The sequence below is a fragment of the Drosophila eugracilis genome, unplaced genomic scaffold (genome assembly GCF_018153835.1).
Source record: "Drosophila eugracilis isolate 14026-0451.02 unplaced genomic scaffold, ASM1815383v1 contig_883, whole genome shotgun sequence".
Taxonomy (NCBI): Eukaryota; Metazoa; Arthropoda; class Insecta; order Diptera; family Drosophilidae; genus Drosophila; species Drosophila eugracilis.
Window position 1 is genome coordinate 1 of NW_024573793.1, and position 18,370 is coordinate 18,370.

The 18,370-nt window shown below is 42.0% G+C and overlaps 4 protein-coding genes and 1 pseudogene across 4 annotated transcripts; 2 read left to right on the plus strand and 3 right to left on the minus strand.

The window, feature by feature from the left end:
• Nucleotides 1–776: 776 nt before the first annotated feature.
• Nucleotides 777–2,996, minus strand: LOC108106886 (armadillo repeat-containing protein gudu). Its single transcript, XM_017214134.2, has 3 exons — nucleotides 2,358–2,996; nucleotides 1,044–2,295; nucleotides 777–986 (listed from the first exon to the last, which is right to left on the minus strand). The coding sequence occupies exons 1-3, from the start codon at nucleotides 2,969–2,971 to the stop codon at nucleotides 846–848; spliced, it is 2,007 nt and encodes a 668-aa protein (XP_017069623.2). The 5' UTR covers nucleotides 2,972–2,996; the 3' UTR covers nucleotides 777–845.
• Nucleotides 2,997–3,498: 502 nt separating this feature from the next.
• Nucleotides 3,499–4,398, plus strand: LOC108106913 (accessory gland protein Acp29AB-like). Its single transcript, XM_017214164.2, has one exon. The coding sequence runs from the start codon at nucleotides 3,499–3,501 to the stop codon at nucleotides 4,357–4,359; it is 861 nt and encodes a 286-aa protein (XP_017069653.2). The 3' UTR covers nucleotides 4,360–4,398.
• Nucleotides 4,399–5,268: 870 nt separating this feature from the next.
• LOC108106885 lies at nucleotides 5,269–6,192 on the minus strand (annotated as a pseudogene).
• Nucleotides 6,193–7,297: 1,105 nt separating this feature from the next.
• LOC108107045 (MTOR-associated protein MEAK7) lies at nucleotides 7,298–11,188 on the plus strand. The gene is made up of 7 exons (XM_017214406.2): nucleotides 7,298–7,545; nucleotides 8,861–9,085; nucleotides 9,540–9,855; nucleotides 9,918–10,291; nucleotides 10,354–10,460; nucleotides 10,529–10,619; nucleotides 10,680–11,188. The coding sequence occupies exons 1-7, from the start codon at nucleotides 7,417–7,419 to the stop codon at nucleotides 10,782–10,784; spliced, it is 1,347 nt and encodes a 448-aa protein (XP_017069895.1). The 5' UTR covers nucleotides 7,298–7,416; the 3' UTR covers nucleotides 10,785–11,188.
• A 145-nt stretch (nucleotides 11,189–11,333) lies between these two features.
• On the minus strand, nucleotides 11,334–18,323 carry LOC108107044 (neither inactivation nor afterpotential protein C). Its single transcript, XM_041819622.1, is given in 15 exon segments — nucleotides 11,334–11,883; nucleotides 11,937–12,213; nucleotides 12,273–12,688; nucleotides 12,827–13,014; nucleotides 13,640–13,693; nucleotides 13,758–13,855; nucleotides 13,909–14,058; nucleotides 14,173–14,459; nucleotides 14,549–14,820; nucleotides 14,882–15,174; nucleotides 15,230–15,775; nucleotides 15,777–16,165; nucleotides 16,267–17,133; nucleotides 17,259–17,562; nucleotides 18,198–18,323. Coding segments are annotated over 14 exon segments (4,503 nt in total). The 5' UTR covers nucleotides 17,544–17,562; nucleotides 18,198–18,323; the 3' UTR covers nucleotides 11,334–11,502.
• Nucleotides 18,324–18,370: the final 47 nt, after the last annotated feature.

Here is an 18,370-nt window from a genome sequence, read left to right on the forward strand (position 1 = left end):
TAGATGTTATTGTCATGGAAACTGATTGGTGTTTCTTTGGGGGGGGATGAGACCGAATGAGTTTCCTTCTTCTAATTATCTTAAATTATTAATTTAAAAACATATTCGTCTCATCATATTCGTCATACAGCAGAGCATTTACTGACACAAATATAAGAAAACGTGCAAATATGTACATATGTATGTATTGGCGATTTTGTGTTGGTTTGCAGCTGTGCACTGAGAGAAAGAAAAACACTTCTTCTTGCTAACCAATTCATCACTTATTTTAACACTTGGGTCGATGGTATACTGCGAAATAAACTCCAAAGTGCAAACAGAAGTTATAAGAAATGATTTTCAGTGTAAGTGTTCGAGGATAACGGAGGAAGAAACAAGAACAAATTGTACTGCGGCTACCGACGAAATGAGGCGGAAAGAGGAAAACAAAAAATAGTTACGGGAATAGCAAGGAGTTCGAGGATGATCAAGGAAGAAAAAATAAAGAAATATATTGAAGTTGGCGACGAAATGAGGCGGAAAGAGAAAAACAACAAACTGTTAGTGATATAGCAAGGAGTTCGAAAATGATAGAGGAAGAAAAAGGAAAGAAATATATTGCAGTTGGCGTTGGAATGAGGCTAAAAGAGAAAGACGAAAAATTGTTAGTGGAATAGCTACGGACCGCTCAAAGTTAATGCGCGAGCAATCCCATATACAAAGAGCATTTAAAAAAACAAATGAGCAGCCAGAGTATAGCCGTTGAGCACCCCTGATTTAAGATTATTTTCTAGCATTGGCATTTATATTATTCATTCAAATAGCAATTACATAACACAACAAAGCGAAAAACTGTAATCCAAAAGCTAGTCATCGTCGATTTTAAGCAGATATTCCTCGGCTCGCAGAGCCAGCTCTCGGATATTCCTCAGACATCCAGCGGCGGCCAGCTGGAGCTCCTTGTTAGTAGATCCAATGCACTCTAGCAGGAAAGGAACCACTCCACTCTGAAATTTTACTAGAGTTAGTATATAATTTTTAAAGCCATGAAAGCTATTGCCCACCTGGTGCATGGTAATGCAGTTCTGCGGATCCATCGATAGCTTTTCCAGCGCCATGGCTGTGCTGCGATGCACCAGAGGATTGTCGCTGGTCATGTAGGTGACTATTGGGGTCACAGTGCGCAGGCGTCCCAGTTCCTCCGTGTTATTGCCAAAGCAGGCACAGGCGGCAACGGCGGCTGCCAAGTTCATTCGCAGGAGATCATCTGTGGTCTGGACGAGATCGGCCAGTTTGTAGATCACCCTGAGATCGGTAAGGATGGCCAGATTAGTCTGATCCTGGGCGATCGTTGCTATGGCAGCACAAACGGCAGACAGGACCATAATGTCCTTGGATTTGAGAAGACCCACCACCAGTTCCATGGCGCCAACCAAACTCCTGACCAATTCAGCGGAGTCGTTGGCATTTCGAACACAAGGACATATGGCATAAGCGGCATGGGCCTGGACCCTGGTGCTGGTGTTCTTCAAAAGAGACCAGACCAGACGAACGGCATCCAGATCCTCCAGGATTCGCATGCTCTCCGGGTCTTCGGCACACTCCTTCAATCCCTTGGCCAGATTTTCCAGCAATGGGGCATGGGAACTGTTAAGTAGGGAAACCATGGCTGGTAGTCCACCAGCCTGTCGCAGTTGCTCTCTGTTGCTCTGGAATCTCACACACTCGGATATGGCTCCGGTGACATTGGTCAGGACCTCGTCACACTCATCATTCAGCAAGGCCACCAGGTGATTAACCGTCCTAAGTTGATCCAAAACCTTAACATTCGCATCGGTCACGGCACACATCCAAATCGCGCCAGTGGCTCCCCTCAGCAGTGGCTTGTTGTCCCGCACATTCTTGTCCTTTATGATCGTTACCAGAGGTTCCAAGCCACCAGCCTCTCTCACCAATTCCCTAGTATTCACATCGGTGGCACACTTAGAGATCGCCGTACTGCCCTCCATCTTGAGTTCCGTGTTTTCCGAACTCAAATGGCTAACAATGTCTGGGACCATGCCCTCGGTGGTGATGGCCAGTTGGAATTTTGGCTCCGAGGAGCATTTGCGAACGGTGCCCATTATGGGTATGACCACATCGATGTGGCAGGACTTGAGCAGCTGGGCCATCAATGGAACGATTCCACTTTTGCGCATCTGCTCCATATTGTGCTTAGAATCGGCCAAGGTGAAGAGGGCTCGGGCTCCAGCTCGTGTCATATCCAGCGATTCCAATTCATCTGGGGTCAATTGGTCACGAGGGGTCTTTAAAATGCTGAAAGATATATCTTACTAAGCTGCCCAACTTATCCCATATTTTCTAATATCCAAACTCACCTTAACTTGATGTCAATGAGATCCACCAGCTTGGGGATTCCCCCACAGGTGCGTACATACTTCCTGGCCAGACGCACCTTGCACACATTGGCCAATGTCTCGGCGGCCATGGTCTTCAGATCCTTCATGGAGGAGTTTAGGATATCAACAATTAACGGAATCCCGTCCAAATCCACAATGGTCTTCCTTATGTCGATGTTGAGTGTGATATCCGAGAGAACTGTGAGGGCGCCCAAACAACACTTGGTGTCGCTGCACTCCAGGATATTAACGAGGACATCCAGTCCGCCGATGTCCGAGATGGCGAACTGATTGATCTGAGTGCTCAGATCGTAGTCCTTCAAGCAGCACAACGATACTATAGTGGCTGTCTGATTGCCCGCCTTGATGTACTTCACCAGTTTCTGGATGTTATAGTAGTCCGCCGGAATTTCAGCGGCCCTTGCCACCTCTTTCCAGCGGTCTTCCTCATCCGTGGAGGATTCCACTTCCGTGGTATCCGAGTCCTCGGCGGCCGCTTGGCGTTTGTCTTTTGAGAATCTATTTGGACAGGAACCGCATTGCTCCTTAATCTTTCGATTCTTATGGGACGTTCCGCTGCTGGTGACAATCATCCTTCTGGGATGCTTTCCTTATGGATTTGGCCAGTTGGATTCCGGAATGAACTGTTGGTTGTTGCCAGATTCTTCGGCGTATCTATGGGAATTTATTGTGTTTTTGTATGGGAGAATTTTTAGGCCAGACGATTGATTAAATACGGCGTGTTGCTAAGGCTACCAGGCTAAAAATATCGATAGGTCTTAGCTGAGTTTTATGCTTTTAAGTTTAAATATTATTGTTATTATTTATTATTGTTATTTATTATTAGAATTGTAGCCAGATTAGCTAGGGTATTGCACCCCAGAACTTTATTTTGATAACCAAGCAGAAGAAATTATAATCTCAGTCAAAAGTTTGCGCCGCAGATAGATTAGACTTAAAGACCCCGGTAGATAAACCCCGAAAGTAATATCGAGCTTCTTGGATAAAATATATATAAGAAACATCAAAGGGCTTATCAGCAAAGAGCCTATTAGGTTTACCGATAATAAATAATAGCCATCCAATAGAATTTTCAACTCATTTCGAAGTCTTATTTCGAATGTACAAGTTCACGGTAATATTTTTGTGGGCCTTTTTGGCATTGGATCTCCAGGGATCCCTGACAGGAGCCCAGGATGGGAGGCGCTACGTATGCCTGTTGACAGACCCTCCGAATCAATGCAGTGAATATTGCTTATCCGCAATGCAGCCGTGGATCAATAACCCTTCAAATGGGCTTCAGGATTGGGATGCCTGCGATGTGAAGTTAAGTGAAAACCAGGAAACACTAGACCGAATAGAAGGCCAGCTGACGGCGACTAAGATCGAAATGGAGGGCCAGCTGACTTCCCTTCAGGTCAATTTGACAAAGACTATACCCCTGGACCTGGGTGAAAGACTGGACAGGATAGAAGGCAATCAGCGAGACATCGAAAGCCAGTTGAAAGCTGCTCAGCTGAATTTAGAATGCCAGCTCACAAGCATAAAGGAAAACCTCTCGCAAATCGACAGGAAAATTCAGCTGCAAAGGTATCAACGGATTGGATCGCGGTACTTCTACATCGAACACAATCATAGAGCTACCTGGGAAAATGCAGAATTGATGTGTAATGAGATTGGCGGACATTTGGCATCTTTCAAAAATCAGGAAGAATACAAAGTTATAGCTGACCAACTATCGCCTAGAACACTTTACTGGACGGGCATCAACGACCTCGCCCAGCAGGGGAAGTTCATATCGAAGGCCTCCGGAAAGCCAGCCACGTACTTAAAATGGCTTGCCGACGAGCCCAATTATTGCAAGTATAACTTTGATGATAACCACTGTGTTGAAATCCATGGAAATGTCAAAGAAATGATAGTTAATTCTTGCAGTCAAGTAGCCTTGTATTACATCTGCCAGGCAGACGATGAAGTTTAACGAAGTAAAAGTAAGATAAAGTGTCATTGAGCCTTTGACTTTGTGCAAGTACAAAAATGTATCCTTGTAAAATGTTTAAAAAGTAAATATTTTTGAGAATTCTAATATGTTTTGATTAAAATATAATATGAAAATTGCCAGGCAAATATACCAACGTTCTCCTTTGCATGTGAATGTATCTTATGTGGAGGCTGCATTTTAATAATAAACGTGAATTCTGCCCTTATAGGTAACTTTTCCTAAAATATCTTCTAACCGCAATGGGGAGTACTTTTTGGAAACCATAAAGTTTATATAATATGTTTATTATTGGTCTCTGTCACGAGCTTATAAAGCCACCTAGCTTAAAAGCTGTAAGTGGAAAACTTTCTAAATCGACTTTAATAACAGTCACTTAACCTAATGCTCTAATCCGGCTGCAGCTAGAAGCCTTTGTCTGGTTGCAGCGCTGTCGCCAAAGTGCCGGATCAGCATTGGATATCCGATTGCTGTCGATCAATCGCTGCACAGGCCGGGCTCTGGGTGATTGCCCTCAGAGTGCGGAGTCGGCGGTTTCCCTATTCCGCGTGTTGGCCATCGGATGTGGCCCTCAACTCGGCAGTTTTTCAATTTGGGAGTGAGTTAACTGAGTGTGTTAACTTATATATACTATATACTAGTACGGTTGCCATAGAAAAATCGGTTTAAGAACACATTTCCCTAAATTATAAACGCGATAAGCCATGAGTCAATATCCAAATATAACTTTTTGTTAAATATTAATCAATATCAAGTTTAGGGTACAGCAATAAATTAGATATCTTTTGGTATCGCTTTTTTCCCCTGAAATGGGGTGAATAACACCTTCCCTTATGGCCAGATAACATAAAGTATTTGTTTGTTTTAATTTTAAAGTCTTACACCTAAATATTTGGGTGTTTATTTCCATTTATATTTATTTATTTAACATTTTAGATTGATTAATATATTCGACATAAACCTTTGACTATCTAAACTTGATCATCTGCTTGGCAAATAAAATGCATCACATCTGTGATACAGGAAAAAACAATCATTATGTTTTCATGTCCATAAATATAGGCGCATTGCTCGACACCTCTTTTGTACTTGGGTTCATTCTTCCGCCACCTCAAATAAGGCGCCCGCTTACCGGAGGCCAAGGATATGAACTCGCCCGATTTGGCGATATCGTTGATGCCCGTCCAGTAGTTAGCCTTACGGAGTTGGCCAGCTATGGTGTTGTACTCCACATCATTCTGGAAGGCTGCCAAATGGCCACCCATATCAATGCACATCTGCTCGGCAGTTCTCCAGTTCACATTTACATTGTGTTCGATGTAGAAATACCTCGATCCAATCTTTTGATATCTCATCAGCTCGATTTTCCGGTCCAGTTCAGATATCTGGCTCTCCGTTTTCTTCTGTGAGGCTTTTAGTTGGCTTTCAAGGGCTAACTGATTGCCTTCTATCCAATGAAGTCTTTCATTAAGGTCCTGGGGAACAGCCCTTTGACAAGTTGGTTTGAAGGGATGTCAGCTGGTTCTTAGTTTGGATTTGTGTTTCTTCCAACTGTTCTTCTATCCTGTCTAGGGTCTCTTGGGTTTTGTTTATCTTCACCTCGCAGGTGCTCCAATCCGTCTGACCATTTGTAATGTGATTGATTACAGGCTGCAGTGCGGATACGCAATATTCACTGCATTGATTAGGCGCATCCGATAATAGGCATACGTAGCGCCTTCCATCCTGGGCTTCTGTCAGGGATCCATGGAGATCCAGGGCCAAAAAAGCGCACAAAAATATTGCCGTGAAACTGAACATTATGGACAACCACTGAAGTTGGGACTTGATAAGGCACTGATTTTGAATTCATTGGTCGACTTTTTAAATAACCTGCCAAATTGCTGATAAGCATATTTGATCTTCTTACTTAAGTTTTATCAAGACATTTGATAAGAAATATGATCATTACTTAGTAAACACTTAACGCTAATTAAACACATCTTTATTGCCTTTCACATTTGAAAACTATTGACTTCTCTGGTTTGTCACTTTAATATCTCAATAGAGAGAATAATATAAAACGTTTTTTAAAAAATAAAAAAAAAAAAACCCCGGACATTTTGATTTTTAAGGTACTCCGGTGATCAATGATATTAAAAGGGCTTTTGATATATTTTTGTTCGAAGTTCAAATCAATAAATCAAATGCTACACGAAAATCTTTTGTTGCCCTTGAAGAATTATTAATAAATCAATCAATAGTTAAGTAGCTGCATCAAAACATCACAGGAATAATACACTTTTTAATAAAATGTAACCCCTTTATAGTTTTAACAAATAAGTGCAGTTTCTCGAGAACCATACAAAATGGGCCTAATAAAGTCAAGCCCATTCCAACGCCCAAAAATAAAAATATTTAAATTAATATTCACTATAATACATAATATAAAATAATTTAGTAAAACATATCAACTCAGAAAAATCTTTATGTCATTATGTTAACATTTTTAAAAATGGTTAAAAGGATAACCATGTTCAGAGGCGTTACTTTTAGTTGAAAAGTTTGAAATGCATGAAAACAGGTGGCGCTTATGAATTATTAAAAAATCAATTATGAACCTAGGCCATTAATGTATATTGCCCAGATTCTAAACGCCTTGAGCATTAAATGAGTTATTTTAGACCTAAATTTGGATATGCAACATGAGTATAAGCAGTAGAGCTAGCATCTTCATCGATTAATAGATTAGTTTAGTAACAGTGGTTAAACCATAGAATTAACATAGAGGTTAACAGTTTCTCTTTTGCACCCATACGGCATAGTAAGTACACCCACCATTGGTAAATTTACCGCTGCCAGCAACCTGTAAAAATATCGATATGCTGCACTCTTAAGGCCCATCGATGGTATCGAAAGCACATCGATTTTTGTTCCAGCTCTAGGTTGTGTTGTTTGTTTTTTATTTTCAACTAAAATCCGCGATCGCACGTAGCTGCAGCAGCATTGTTTGTTTACCAACTGTCGTAACATCAGCCAGCAAAATTCTGGTCAAAGGAAATGGGAAATGCCAGTGGCAAGCGGGAGACGGATAATCTCTACACATCGGAGGAGCTACGAATGCTGGAATCGGCGTATAAAAACGCTTCCGGCGGAGCTCTTGAAAAGCTGACCCAAGACAGATTGGTGGTATGTAGGGATTCAAGTGCCACGTGTGTGAGTGCGAAAATCAATGGCAACTTCTGCCTGCAAGCTGCAATTGCGGCAGGGTCAGGGTCACAAGTTCAAGGACGCGCGGAGTGAACTTCCTTTAAAACCGAAAAAGCCAAATCACGGCCAACAAGGGCCATATAGGCCATAACAAATGGCCATCCACCTGCTGTGATTGTGTCACCCTATGTTGATGGGGTATATTCTTTAGGGTGCTTAGTGGCTGAGGAAATTCGTTGATTTTGATTATAAGTTTAATTCAATTTTTTTAAAATTATTTTTTAACAGAAACATTGACAGAATTTAATATTTTCTTGAGTCACAAAATTTAAGTTTTTAAAATTAAAACTGGAAACTCTCAAACTTAAACAAAATCTTAAACAAGAATAGTATTTTCAGTTATAAACTAAACAGTAATTAGCTAACTAATTTTATAAATATTACTTAGCCTATCACTTTCCAACGATCTTGATTAACAATTCAAAATTCGACAAACATTTGTGATATAATTTTTTCCGATGCCGGTTCAAGGCCCCAGATTTCTCAGTCGTTTTATTTTTACCACAACAGAGATGACGGAAATGCAGGCATATAAAAAATGTTTGCAACCAGATGATACCTTAAAATTTTGCCTATTTAATCTATTTATAAGTCAAGATTGATGAACACCACATTCGCCAGGGTATGCCAAAATTCGATATCTATCACTATGAGCGTTATCAGTTTTGAATTGATAATTCCTGGGCATAGGTATGGGCATGTGCCGGGGTGAACGTGTCCACAATTTGTCTGATTTGTTTGCGGTCGCATTTCGTTGTTTGTCTTTGCTTTGTTGAATTTGCTTGCTAACGAATTAGTCGTGATTTCGATGACTGGGGTCGTCAATTAGGGCCAGCCCAATTGAATTAAAAATAAACAATATGCTTAACCCGTTTGCGGCATGCCATCTGCTGCCGCATTCCCATAAATTTAATAATCATGGTACACAGGAAAAAACCTTGTTCAGTTTTAAGTAATATTTTGTTTTCTGAAAAACACATCGAATAATTCAAACCTAAAAACTTCTAAAGGGAAGAGAGCGAAGAGACTTTAAATTTCATAAATTGAATCAAATCCATTAATATTTCTCTATGTGCGGCCCTCAATGGGTTAATCTGTGTCAGCACTTCCCAGACCTTCGTTCCCTGCAAGAATTTGCTGACAGCAGCGGGAAAATTATGTTTATGTATCCGGTGCGCATTTTGTTTATATCTTTTGTTTGTTTTTTTTTTTTATTTCTATGTTTTGAAAACAGGAAACTTGGTCACAAACCATCGAACGATCTTTGGCCGAAAGTACGGCTCAATATCTATTTACACCCACGAAGCCTGGCCAGCAATGTGTCAACATACCGCTAAAGAAATTCGGAGAGCCTTACTACATTATGGAGCGTGGAACTATTGACCAGAAGCTGCAAATGCTCTTGGGTTCATTGGACAGAAGTGGAAGTGACACCTTCAACAGCAAGCAATTGGAGCAAGTGAGTCTAAAAATAAACAAACCGGTCGAGGGATTATTGTAAACATTATCGAATATCGTTGAAGTAATGTTTATAACTTCTGTAAGATGATCAAACCCTTCAGATACTTGAGGAATTTGGCTTCTTGATAAAAAACTTTAAGACAGAATTTAATTTTGTACTAAGGAAAAGGCTGATTAAAAGAGGAGACATAATCTTGACAGCTTTATATTGTTTTTAGACCAAGAAATCATGTCTATATCTTTTATTTGTCATATCAAAAATGTGTTTAGTTAAGTGGGCTTGCCCTTAATAATATGTACGACGTAAGGAATGACCATTCTTGCTTTTGCCGCCTTTATAAAAAGCCTTCCAGATTGCTTTAATTCAGAATTTCGAAGCTTTTGTCTAAATAGTACATATATCATATTTATTAATGGCACCAACTTTTAATGCAAATTTTATTTCTAAACAGTACATCTACTCGGTGATAAAAAGCTACGTGCATCTAGAAAGCACTGCCAAGAACTCGGGCATCAAAGAATGGCAGGATATAGGCTTCAATACCACGGAACGATCGGCGGCCACTTTCGCCAAAGGGCTGATGCGGAATCTGGGCAAGGAGCTGGAGCACACTATGCCCAATGAAGCCGTGGAACGCTGGTTGCACGTCACTCCCCAGTTCCTGCAGCTCTGGCGCGAGGTCTTTAGTCAGCTGTACTGCCGTCATGGTGGCAGCAAACGCAACATAATTAAGGAAATGGAAATTCCCATTCTTCCAGAAATGTGTGGTAAGGAGAACAATAGAAAAATAATTTGATTTAATATTAATCACTAATTTCTTCCATTACAGATGCTCCGCAGAATAGTCACTATCGCCCAATCATCGAACTGCCGCACGTCCTATATATCAATGCCCAGTTACCACGCGAGCATCGTCATAAATGGCGTTTTCTGTTTTCATCGAAAATTAATGGAGAGAGCTTCTCGACCATGTTGGGAAAAGTCTTGGACAAGGGACCTACGTTGTTCTTTATCGAGGACGAGGATCAGTACATATTTGGCGGCTATGCATCCGAAACGTGGTCTGTGAAACCACAATTTGGGGGCGATGATAGCTCATTGCTCTACACCTTAAGCCCTGCCATGCGGTGCTTTTCGGCCACAACTTATAACGATCACTATCAGTATTTGAATTTGAATCAGCAGACTATGCCGAATGGCCTGGTGAGTAATGTTTCCAAATAATTGATTGATAGCTCCGCTAATTGTTTATCTTTGGTATATAGGGAATGGGCGGCCAGTTTGATTTCTGGGGCCTGTGGATTGACTGCAGTTTCGGCGATGGACAGAGCGTTGAAAGCTGCACCACATATCGAGATTATGTACAGCTAAGGTGAGTATTATTATTTTTAGTGAAATAATCACTCATATCAAAAATATTTCTTTTTTTTCTTCCCAAAGTAAACGCAAGCAATTTAAGATACGAAACATGGAAGTGTGGGCCGTTGGAGACTTACCCGTGAAGGAAGGCGATGAAGAGGGCGAGGGTCACGTATGTCTAACTAAAACATAACTTAATAAATAGTTATTAATAATAACCTGAAACCCACAGAAACGTTCGGTGTTGGATGGCAATTTGGAAGATCGTGCTATGTTGGAAATCGCTGGCAAGAAAATGCATTCGGACGGCTTACGCGAACCCGGCATGGATGATTGATATTATATGAAACTATTAAGAGGAAAAGCTTGTTTTTATCATGTTCAAGAATTTATTAGACCATGCCCGATTTGGGTGTGCAGTTAATAATTCAATTCTTTTTCCTTTAGCCTTAATTCAAGCCCTATCAAAACACAGCGAAAAATAAGTCCTGCGAACAAAAGAGTATTTGTTCAATTCATTCCTAAAGTTTTTGTTTAGCTATTAATGTTTATATATATACAATGTATAATGGATATAGTTTATGTAATACTGAGAGTATTGTTGTTGCGTTTTAGATTTAAAAGTGTGAAAATGAAATCATTTATATGGTAGAACAAACAAGCAAGAGTAAAAAGCAATGTTAAATCGTCGAATTTTCCCATTTTTATCCTACGTCAATAAAATGCAAAATGTTTGCTGAATTATAGTTGATGTTGTAGTTTTTAAGGTATAAAATTGTGACTGCAATATTAAGTTTAAAAGATTTTATGGTTATATCGGCTTTTCCCCAAGTTGGAATTTGTTTAATTTTCTTTTAATTATTTAATTAAACACCAAATTATCATATAATTTTAACTCAAGATAATTTATTTATTTCATTTTATGAAACATTTTTGACAGAATGTTATGAAGAAAAAGAGTTGTGTTGCGGAATTTCAGGTGGGTTGGTTTTCTCAATTGTCTTAACGCACTGCATAACATTTAACTATAATCTTTAAATTCTTATCAATTAATTTTAGATATCCACGGCATAGCCGGATAGGGTCACTCCCGGTGCGATCTCCTCTTCAACATAGGATCCTGCCTCCTCAAACGACCTGGCATTGCTGTCCTCGAAGCTGCGACCCACACTGGCAGGTGATTGCCTCAATGTCGGAGCCCTTTGCTGCTGGCCAAAGTTCCTAGACACCCCATAGTTGCCCGATGATGAGTTATAGCCTTCATCTTCCTGGAACCGACGACCTGTTGATCGTAGCTTTGGCGCCTGGAACGTGTGTTGCTGACCGCTGTCCGAGCCCCGACGATTGTTGAAGTCATAGGTGCTAGTCTCGGATCCTCTTGGATAGTTTGTCTTACGCAGCATGGCCTTGAAGTTGAAGGGAGGATCCTCGGAGTTCTAAGAAGTACAAGTTTAGATAGTTTCCCAGAATTGTATGTCATAATACTTACATCTCCCTCGTTGCGAGCCATGTTCTGTAGTTCCCTCACTGGATCCGATGGTGGATACGAGGATCTTTGCTGATAGTTGCGCTGCTGCTGGTTGGGGTTATTGCGATAGTAGTTGGATGAGGGCATAGGCGGTGGAGGAGGAGGAGGCGCCGCATAGCCCTTCAAAGAGTTGCGTCTGGATCCGGATCGATGGACCCCCCAGTTCTGGTTGTTATAGTTGCTGCTGTAGCTGTTGTAGGCATTGTTATAGGCATTCATGTTCATCTGCATTTGGTTTCTGTTTACAAGAAGGTTAAAATCTAAATAAACTTTAGTAAGTTTAAGTTATATACTAACCTCCTTAGCTGCTGGGGGTCTCGGAAGTAGCCCTGATTGTAGATATTGTCACTCTCGCCCATGCGATCCCAGTTGGTCTGGCAAGCCTGCTCCTTCTTATACGCATTGTAGGTCAGGGCACACGAAGTCATCGAGGGATTGCGCTGCAGTGGACTGTCCCAGGGCTCATCATCCTCCATGTGCTGTGTTAGCAACTGATTGGGAAATGTCTGGCGGGAAATCGAGTTAGCCGGGTCCACCATGTACTGGGTGTCGTAGAAGGGAATCTGGTCCAGGCGGAAGGGCATTTTCTTTATGGGCACTGGCAGTGGTCCTAGCTGCGAGGAGTTCACTTCGCGCATGTTGATCCTCTCGAAGGGCACAGCCCTGGTGCATTTATTTAAGCCAGCCACCATTCTTTGGTTGTAGATGTGGACCTGGGAAGGGGATATCGGGTATCTTTAAAAATATAGTTTTTGGAAAGTTTCATAGATGACTTTCCATGAACTATTTGATTAGCTAATTTTCATATTTCTAGATATTTAGTATACATTATGTTAGAGATCTTCACTCACCTGCTGTGAGAGATTGACAAAGTCCTGGAAGCGAGCCGCCCTGTAGTGCAGTAAGACCTGGAAAATAGACTTCTCGCGCCACTTCTTGGCAAACGGGCGGATAAAGTCGGCGGTGTTCTCGTTCAGCTGGCCGGACTTCTCGTTGACGAGCGGAGGGAGACGTACCCGGTCGCGGAATCCCCTAAAGGCTGTGGGAAAATGAAAGCAGAGGAAAGCCGTTAGAGTAGCCCATTTGAAAGGCGGTCAGCGGGGTGGATGGGTGATAAGTGATGGTGTACAGAGGAGAATGAGAGGGAAGTCACCTTAATTTAATTAAATTTTCATTTCTTTTCTACGCAGCACTTATAATTCATCTCTTGCCGGAGGTGCCGTCGATGTTAAGTGTTATGTCTCAGACAGCTATAAGCCGATTGGTTGCATCAGATAGAAACTACAACCGCCCAGCGGGGTGGCATCCACATTTGACACCACTAAGCGGCTTAAGTGGTTGCCGAGACCCTAGACTAGTTGATTGTTTTGTTTTTTTTCTTTTGCATTTGCAATTTCTAGATTTTATTGGTAGTAGTAGTAGTAGTAGTTGTAGTATTACGAGTAATATCGATCGATATAGTGTGATATAGTGTGTATAAATGGTATATAGTTTGGGGGACTATTCATCGGCTGATGCCTGTTCGATCTTCGATATTCGCACCGCCGCCAGGGCCTCGTCCATTCTGGCCTCGAGGAACATCTCCTCGGCCTCCGAGGGCGTCTCACTTATGTCGATGTGCTCCTCTTCGTACTCTCTTAGCCTATCCACCTGCGTTTTTTTACCTTTTTGTATTTTGGACGCGGCCACATCGTGTTGCTCCTGTCCCTTTTTGCCCACTACGATGGGATTTTTCAATTAGTTTTTATACATCTAATACTAAGTTTAATTTGTGGCTCTTACATTTGAACACCTTGCCGCCTTTGACGCGTTTTCGTGCTAGAAGGGCTCGCATCATAGACTGCACCTTGATGACCTTCTTCACCTGCAGCTCGTACAGTCTGTAATAAATTCTTATAAATATTTTCTTTAAGTGCATGAAATGTTTTCTCACCTGGCCAAAAACTCATCATTGTAGTAGCGTAAGAAAACCTTGGTCTTGCCCAAGGACCAGCCTTCCATCTTGAGACGCAAAAACAAAAGACGACAGTTATCCTTGGTCATTTCCACAGGCTCATCGAAGTCAAAAGCAAGGAATTGGTATCTAAGGAAAGGGTAAAATTAACATCAGTATCTTGATTAACTACCTACATTTATATAAGTTTAATGGCATTATTATTTGAATATATTCCTAACATAAATCAAAGCTGTTACCCACCGCCTTAAGAACTCCTCGAAGGGCAGTCGTGAACTGAAGCCCCTCTGCCGGGCGATGACAGTGTCCAGGACACCCAGGGCCTTCATCTGTTGCTGAACGACATCCGAGTGGAAAGCTCTGGGCTTGTACTCCAGATCAGCGCGTATGCAGCGGACAAAGTGCACGCCGAGATTCGCATTCTGGCTTAGCATTTTGAGCAGGGTCAGGCAGGTGAAGCGGAAGTTGGCCGCCAAAGTACGGAGATTATTCACCTGGGAGATGCAGCCGGCACTCAGAGTGTTCAAAGCCTAAAAGGGATTATTTAAAGTATAATAATATAGTATTATATAGTATAAAATATCATTATAGAAAGTTTGTGCCCAAATGGCAAACTCACATAAGACCTCCTCTCCGTTTCATCCTTATGCTGGACCGCCTCAAATGGCATCGTGAGATTGCCAGCCTTGGTCAGTTGATTGGTGAACATGAGCATGATGCTCTCATCCAGCGAGGAGCGGAAGGTCTCGATCATCTCCGGGGGAACGAAGTCCCGATTGATGTCGGTAAAGGCGCGCGTGTCGTAGATGATGCGGCCCGTGTAATGAGCCACGGATATCTCAGTGGCAGTGTGCTTCTTCACAAACTGGCTGTGCTTCTCCGAAACACGATCTGTGACATTAAAAATACTCAAATAAGATAAACCCAGTGGGTGTTAGTAGAGCTGTTATACCCATAATCAAATCCTGATCTTGGCAAGAACGTGAGGCATCATCGATGATGTAGAACAAGCCATCCGGTTTGGTCAGCAAGTTATCCAGAGCTGTCTTGTTGTCATAGAAATTCAGGTTGATGGTATCAATGTCCTCAGCCTCCATTTCCAGCATTTCACTGATAAAAATGCGCTGATTATAATGGTATTGCATCTGCTCGTTTAGAGTGTTTATCATCAGCTGCTCCAGACCATTGCGATTGAAGCACTCGAAACCGAACATGTCATGGATGATAATGGCATTGGTGTCGCCACTAAAATTTATGAAAAATAAAACTATAAACTAGTTAAAAAGTAAACAATACTTACAACACAGCCCTTGGGAAGGACATGTTCATGTTGATTCTGTTGATGATGAAGTCCACCAATCGGGAGTAGAGGGTGCTGGCCACCGCATCGCGGGCATCTCTAGCCTCTTCAGTAGTATACTGACGCCTCTCGGCGATGCCGCCCTTGACCATGATGAAATTGGTCAGGGACCACATGAACTTCTTCTCATCCACCCGCAATAGCTCAGCAATTCGGGAGACAATGTCGGTGTTCTCCACTTCCGCAAACTTTCCGTTCTGCCGGAAACGGATGTTGCCGATATTCAAAATGGCAGACAGCACCTTACGAACGGTCTCCAGTTGCTTGTGATTGAAGTCAATGTCCCTCAAAATGTTCTCAAACTCCCTGAACTTCTCCACATTGCCCTCGGGGTCATCACGACGATACTTCAGTTTCGATGGTGGAACCTCTGGTGGAACCCGCAAGTAGCGATAATTCCTTTCAGCCTTCAGGTTGTACTCCTTGAGCTGATTCTGCTGATTGATGAAGTCGTAGAAGTAGTAGAAAATGTGGAAGTTGTGCTGTGCCATCCGTGGTGGCCACTCGCAGCTTTTCCAGCATGTACATATTAAAAACAGCTCCGCTCATCTTGCCAGTTTTTCCGAAAGTCAAACAGTATTGTAGAACACATCTGGTGGAGTCGTTGTTCACCGGAGTTCCTGCATTCACTAGCATCAGAATGGCCTTGATGGAGCTCTCAACACGACCAGTGGCCCCACGATTTCCATCGCCCAGGTAGCACAGGTGCTTGATCAGCAAACGGGCATTAGTAGATTTGCCCGAGTAACTTTCCCCAGAGAGCACAATGTGCTGTGGCTCCTTATGATGCAGCATGTCCTGGTAGGCGATGTCGGCCACCGAGAAGATATGCGGCTGATTCTCCGAACGCGACTTGAAGCGGTACTTGGCATGGAACTGGTAAAGTAATGGTGATAATAGGAAAATAATTACAAATTAATCTTTGAATATTTAAACTTGAAGTCAATAATAAATAAAATATAATTTTAAGTTTTCACTCACCTCTGGGGAAATTCCTCTTTGATTTCATTGGAATTCAAGGACAACAAGATATCTCCAATGAAACTATAGGATTCTCCCATCAAAATGCGATGACGCAGTGATTCGATAATGTTCTCATCCACTGGATTTTCCAAGGCAGCCAAGTCCTCCGGGTACATCCTCTCCGGCTTCTCATCAAATCTCTTGACATAGCCGCGGTCCACGAATAATTCCGGCTCCTTGTACAAAGTTTTCACATCTCTGGAGAGTTCCAGCATCTCCGAGATGTCCGAACGCATCTCGTCCTCGTTTTCAATGAGTTCGGTGAGAAATGGATGCTCCACCATCTCCACCATCATGGGACGATTCTCGGCATTCTTCTCCAGACTCTCGGCGATGAAATCGTTGATCTGCTGCGACCAATTTGTGGGTCGCATAAGAGTCGGCGGAGGATTGCGAATGATCTGGAACATGGCTCTAGTGGGATGCATGTCAGCGAACGGGGGCTTTCCATCAGCCAGTTCGATGGTGGTAATTCCCAAGGCCCAGACATCGGCACGAACGGTAATGTCCGGTTCTCGGGACTCCATGGCGGACACCACTTCGGGTGCCATCCAACAGGGCGAGCCAATGCAGGTGCCCCTCTTTCCCAGAGTAGAGTCCACCTGACGGGATAATCCGAAATCGCAGAGCTTAACTCTTCCATTTTTGGTCAACAAGATGTTATCACCGCGAATGTCCCGATGCAGGACATGATTACGGTTTAGTTCGATGGCTGCACGGCAAGTCTCCCGGATGATATAGGCAATGTGCTCCTCCCGCATCCGACGGTCCAGTTTCAGGAGCTTGTTCACCATATCCACGGCTGTTCCTCCCGAGCAGTACTGACAGAAAGTTTTTTTTATAATTATTAACTTTATTTATTTCCATTTAAATTTAAAGTTAAGTTAAGTTAAAGTTAATCAATTATTGTTTTAACTACTTAAATTTTAGCATTTTCTTGACTCACCTCCATGACAAACCAGATCTCATCGGGTCCATTTGGCTTCGATAGCTTGTACACGCCATAAAATTCAGGAAGATTGGGATGGTCGCAGTAATCCCGCAGAGTGCGATACTCCTCTTCGATGGACACCTGGTGCTCCTCATCGTAGTGCTGGATCTTCAGGGCCACTATTCGATCATTATCCAGCTCCTTGGCCCGAAAAACCTTCGCATTGACACCCTGGGCTATCTCCTCGTAGATCTCGAATTTATCCGTAGGATCCGGCAATTGGGAGTATGGTAAATACATCCTGACTTAGATGATTCTTCTAAATGTTCGAAGAATATGTGGGTTAAACTTGGGGAATAAGGCATAAAGCATAAAGGGGTTATCAGGGGGATTAACTTTCCCTCGTTTCACTTTTCCCTAATGCAAATCGCATTATGCTTGCGTTCATTGCTGCAATTTGCAAAACCCTAAAGAAAAGAGCATTCCAAGGGGTTTCTTTGGATCTCTTGGTTAGAAGACAAGGGTTAAAGTTTTTTCTTTTTTCAAAGAAAATTTATATTAATTTTATACATTTAACTTTAAGTACTAACTATAGAGTTCATAAGCTTTTATTTTTGTGGGTAAAAATTAATTTCAGATTTCCTATTTTAGCTAGATAAGTAGTTTATCTTTTCAGTTTTTCCTTAACTTTGATTGATAAAAATCCAAAAATATTTTTAAAGACCTTTGATAACAAATATTTAAGCAGATTAATTTCTGAAAAGTATACCAAAACCTGATTAAATGTTTTCTTAAAATCCAAGGAATATATATTTAATCCTTTGGCCAGCAGGACATCCTTTAGAAAGTTGAAAAAGTTTGGGTTCTCGGCTGCTTCTTAATTTTCTTGGACTGAAAACTTCTTCATGAAAACCACTTTACAGATTTAGTAGCACTTAATCCTTCAGGACACACCTTTGCTATATCAGAGAGTGGCACACTTTTCCTTGAGATATTTGCTTTTAAGGGAAATATTTTTATTCAGAATTTCGAACCGACCGCACGCATGCAGCACGTACCGCTGCCGTAAGCCAACTAAATGATGGGCCAATGCAATCGACGGCTTTTCACTGGCAAGGAAGGAAGCC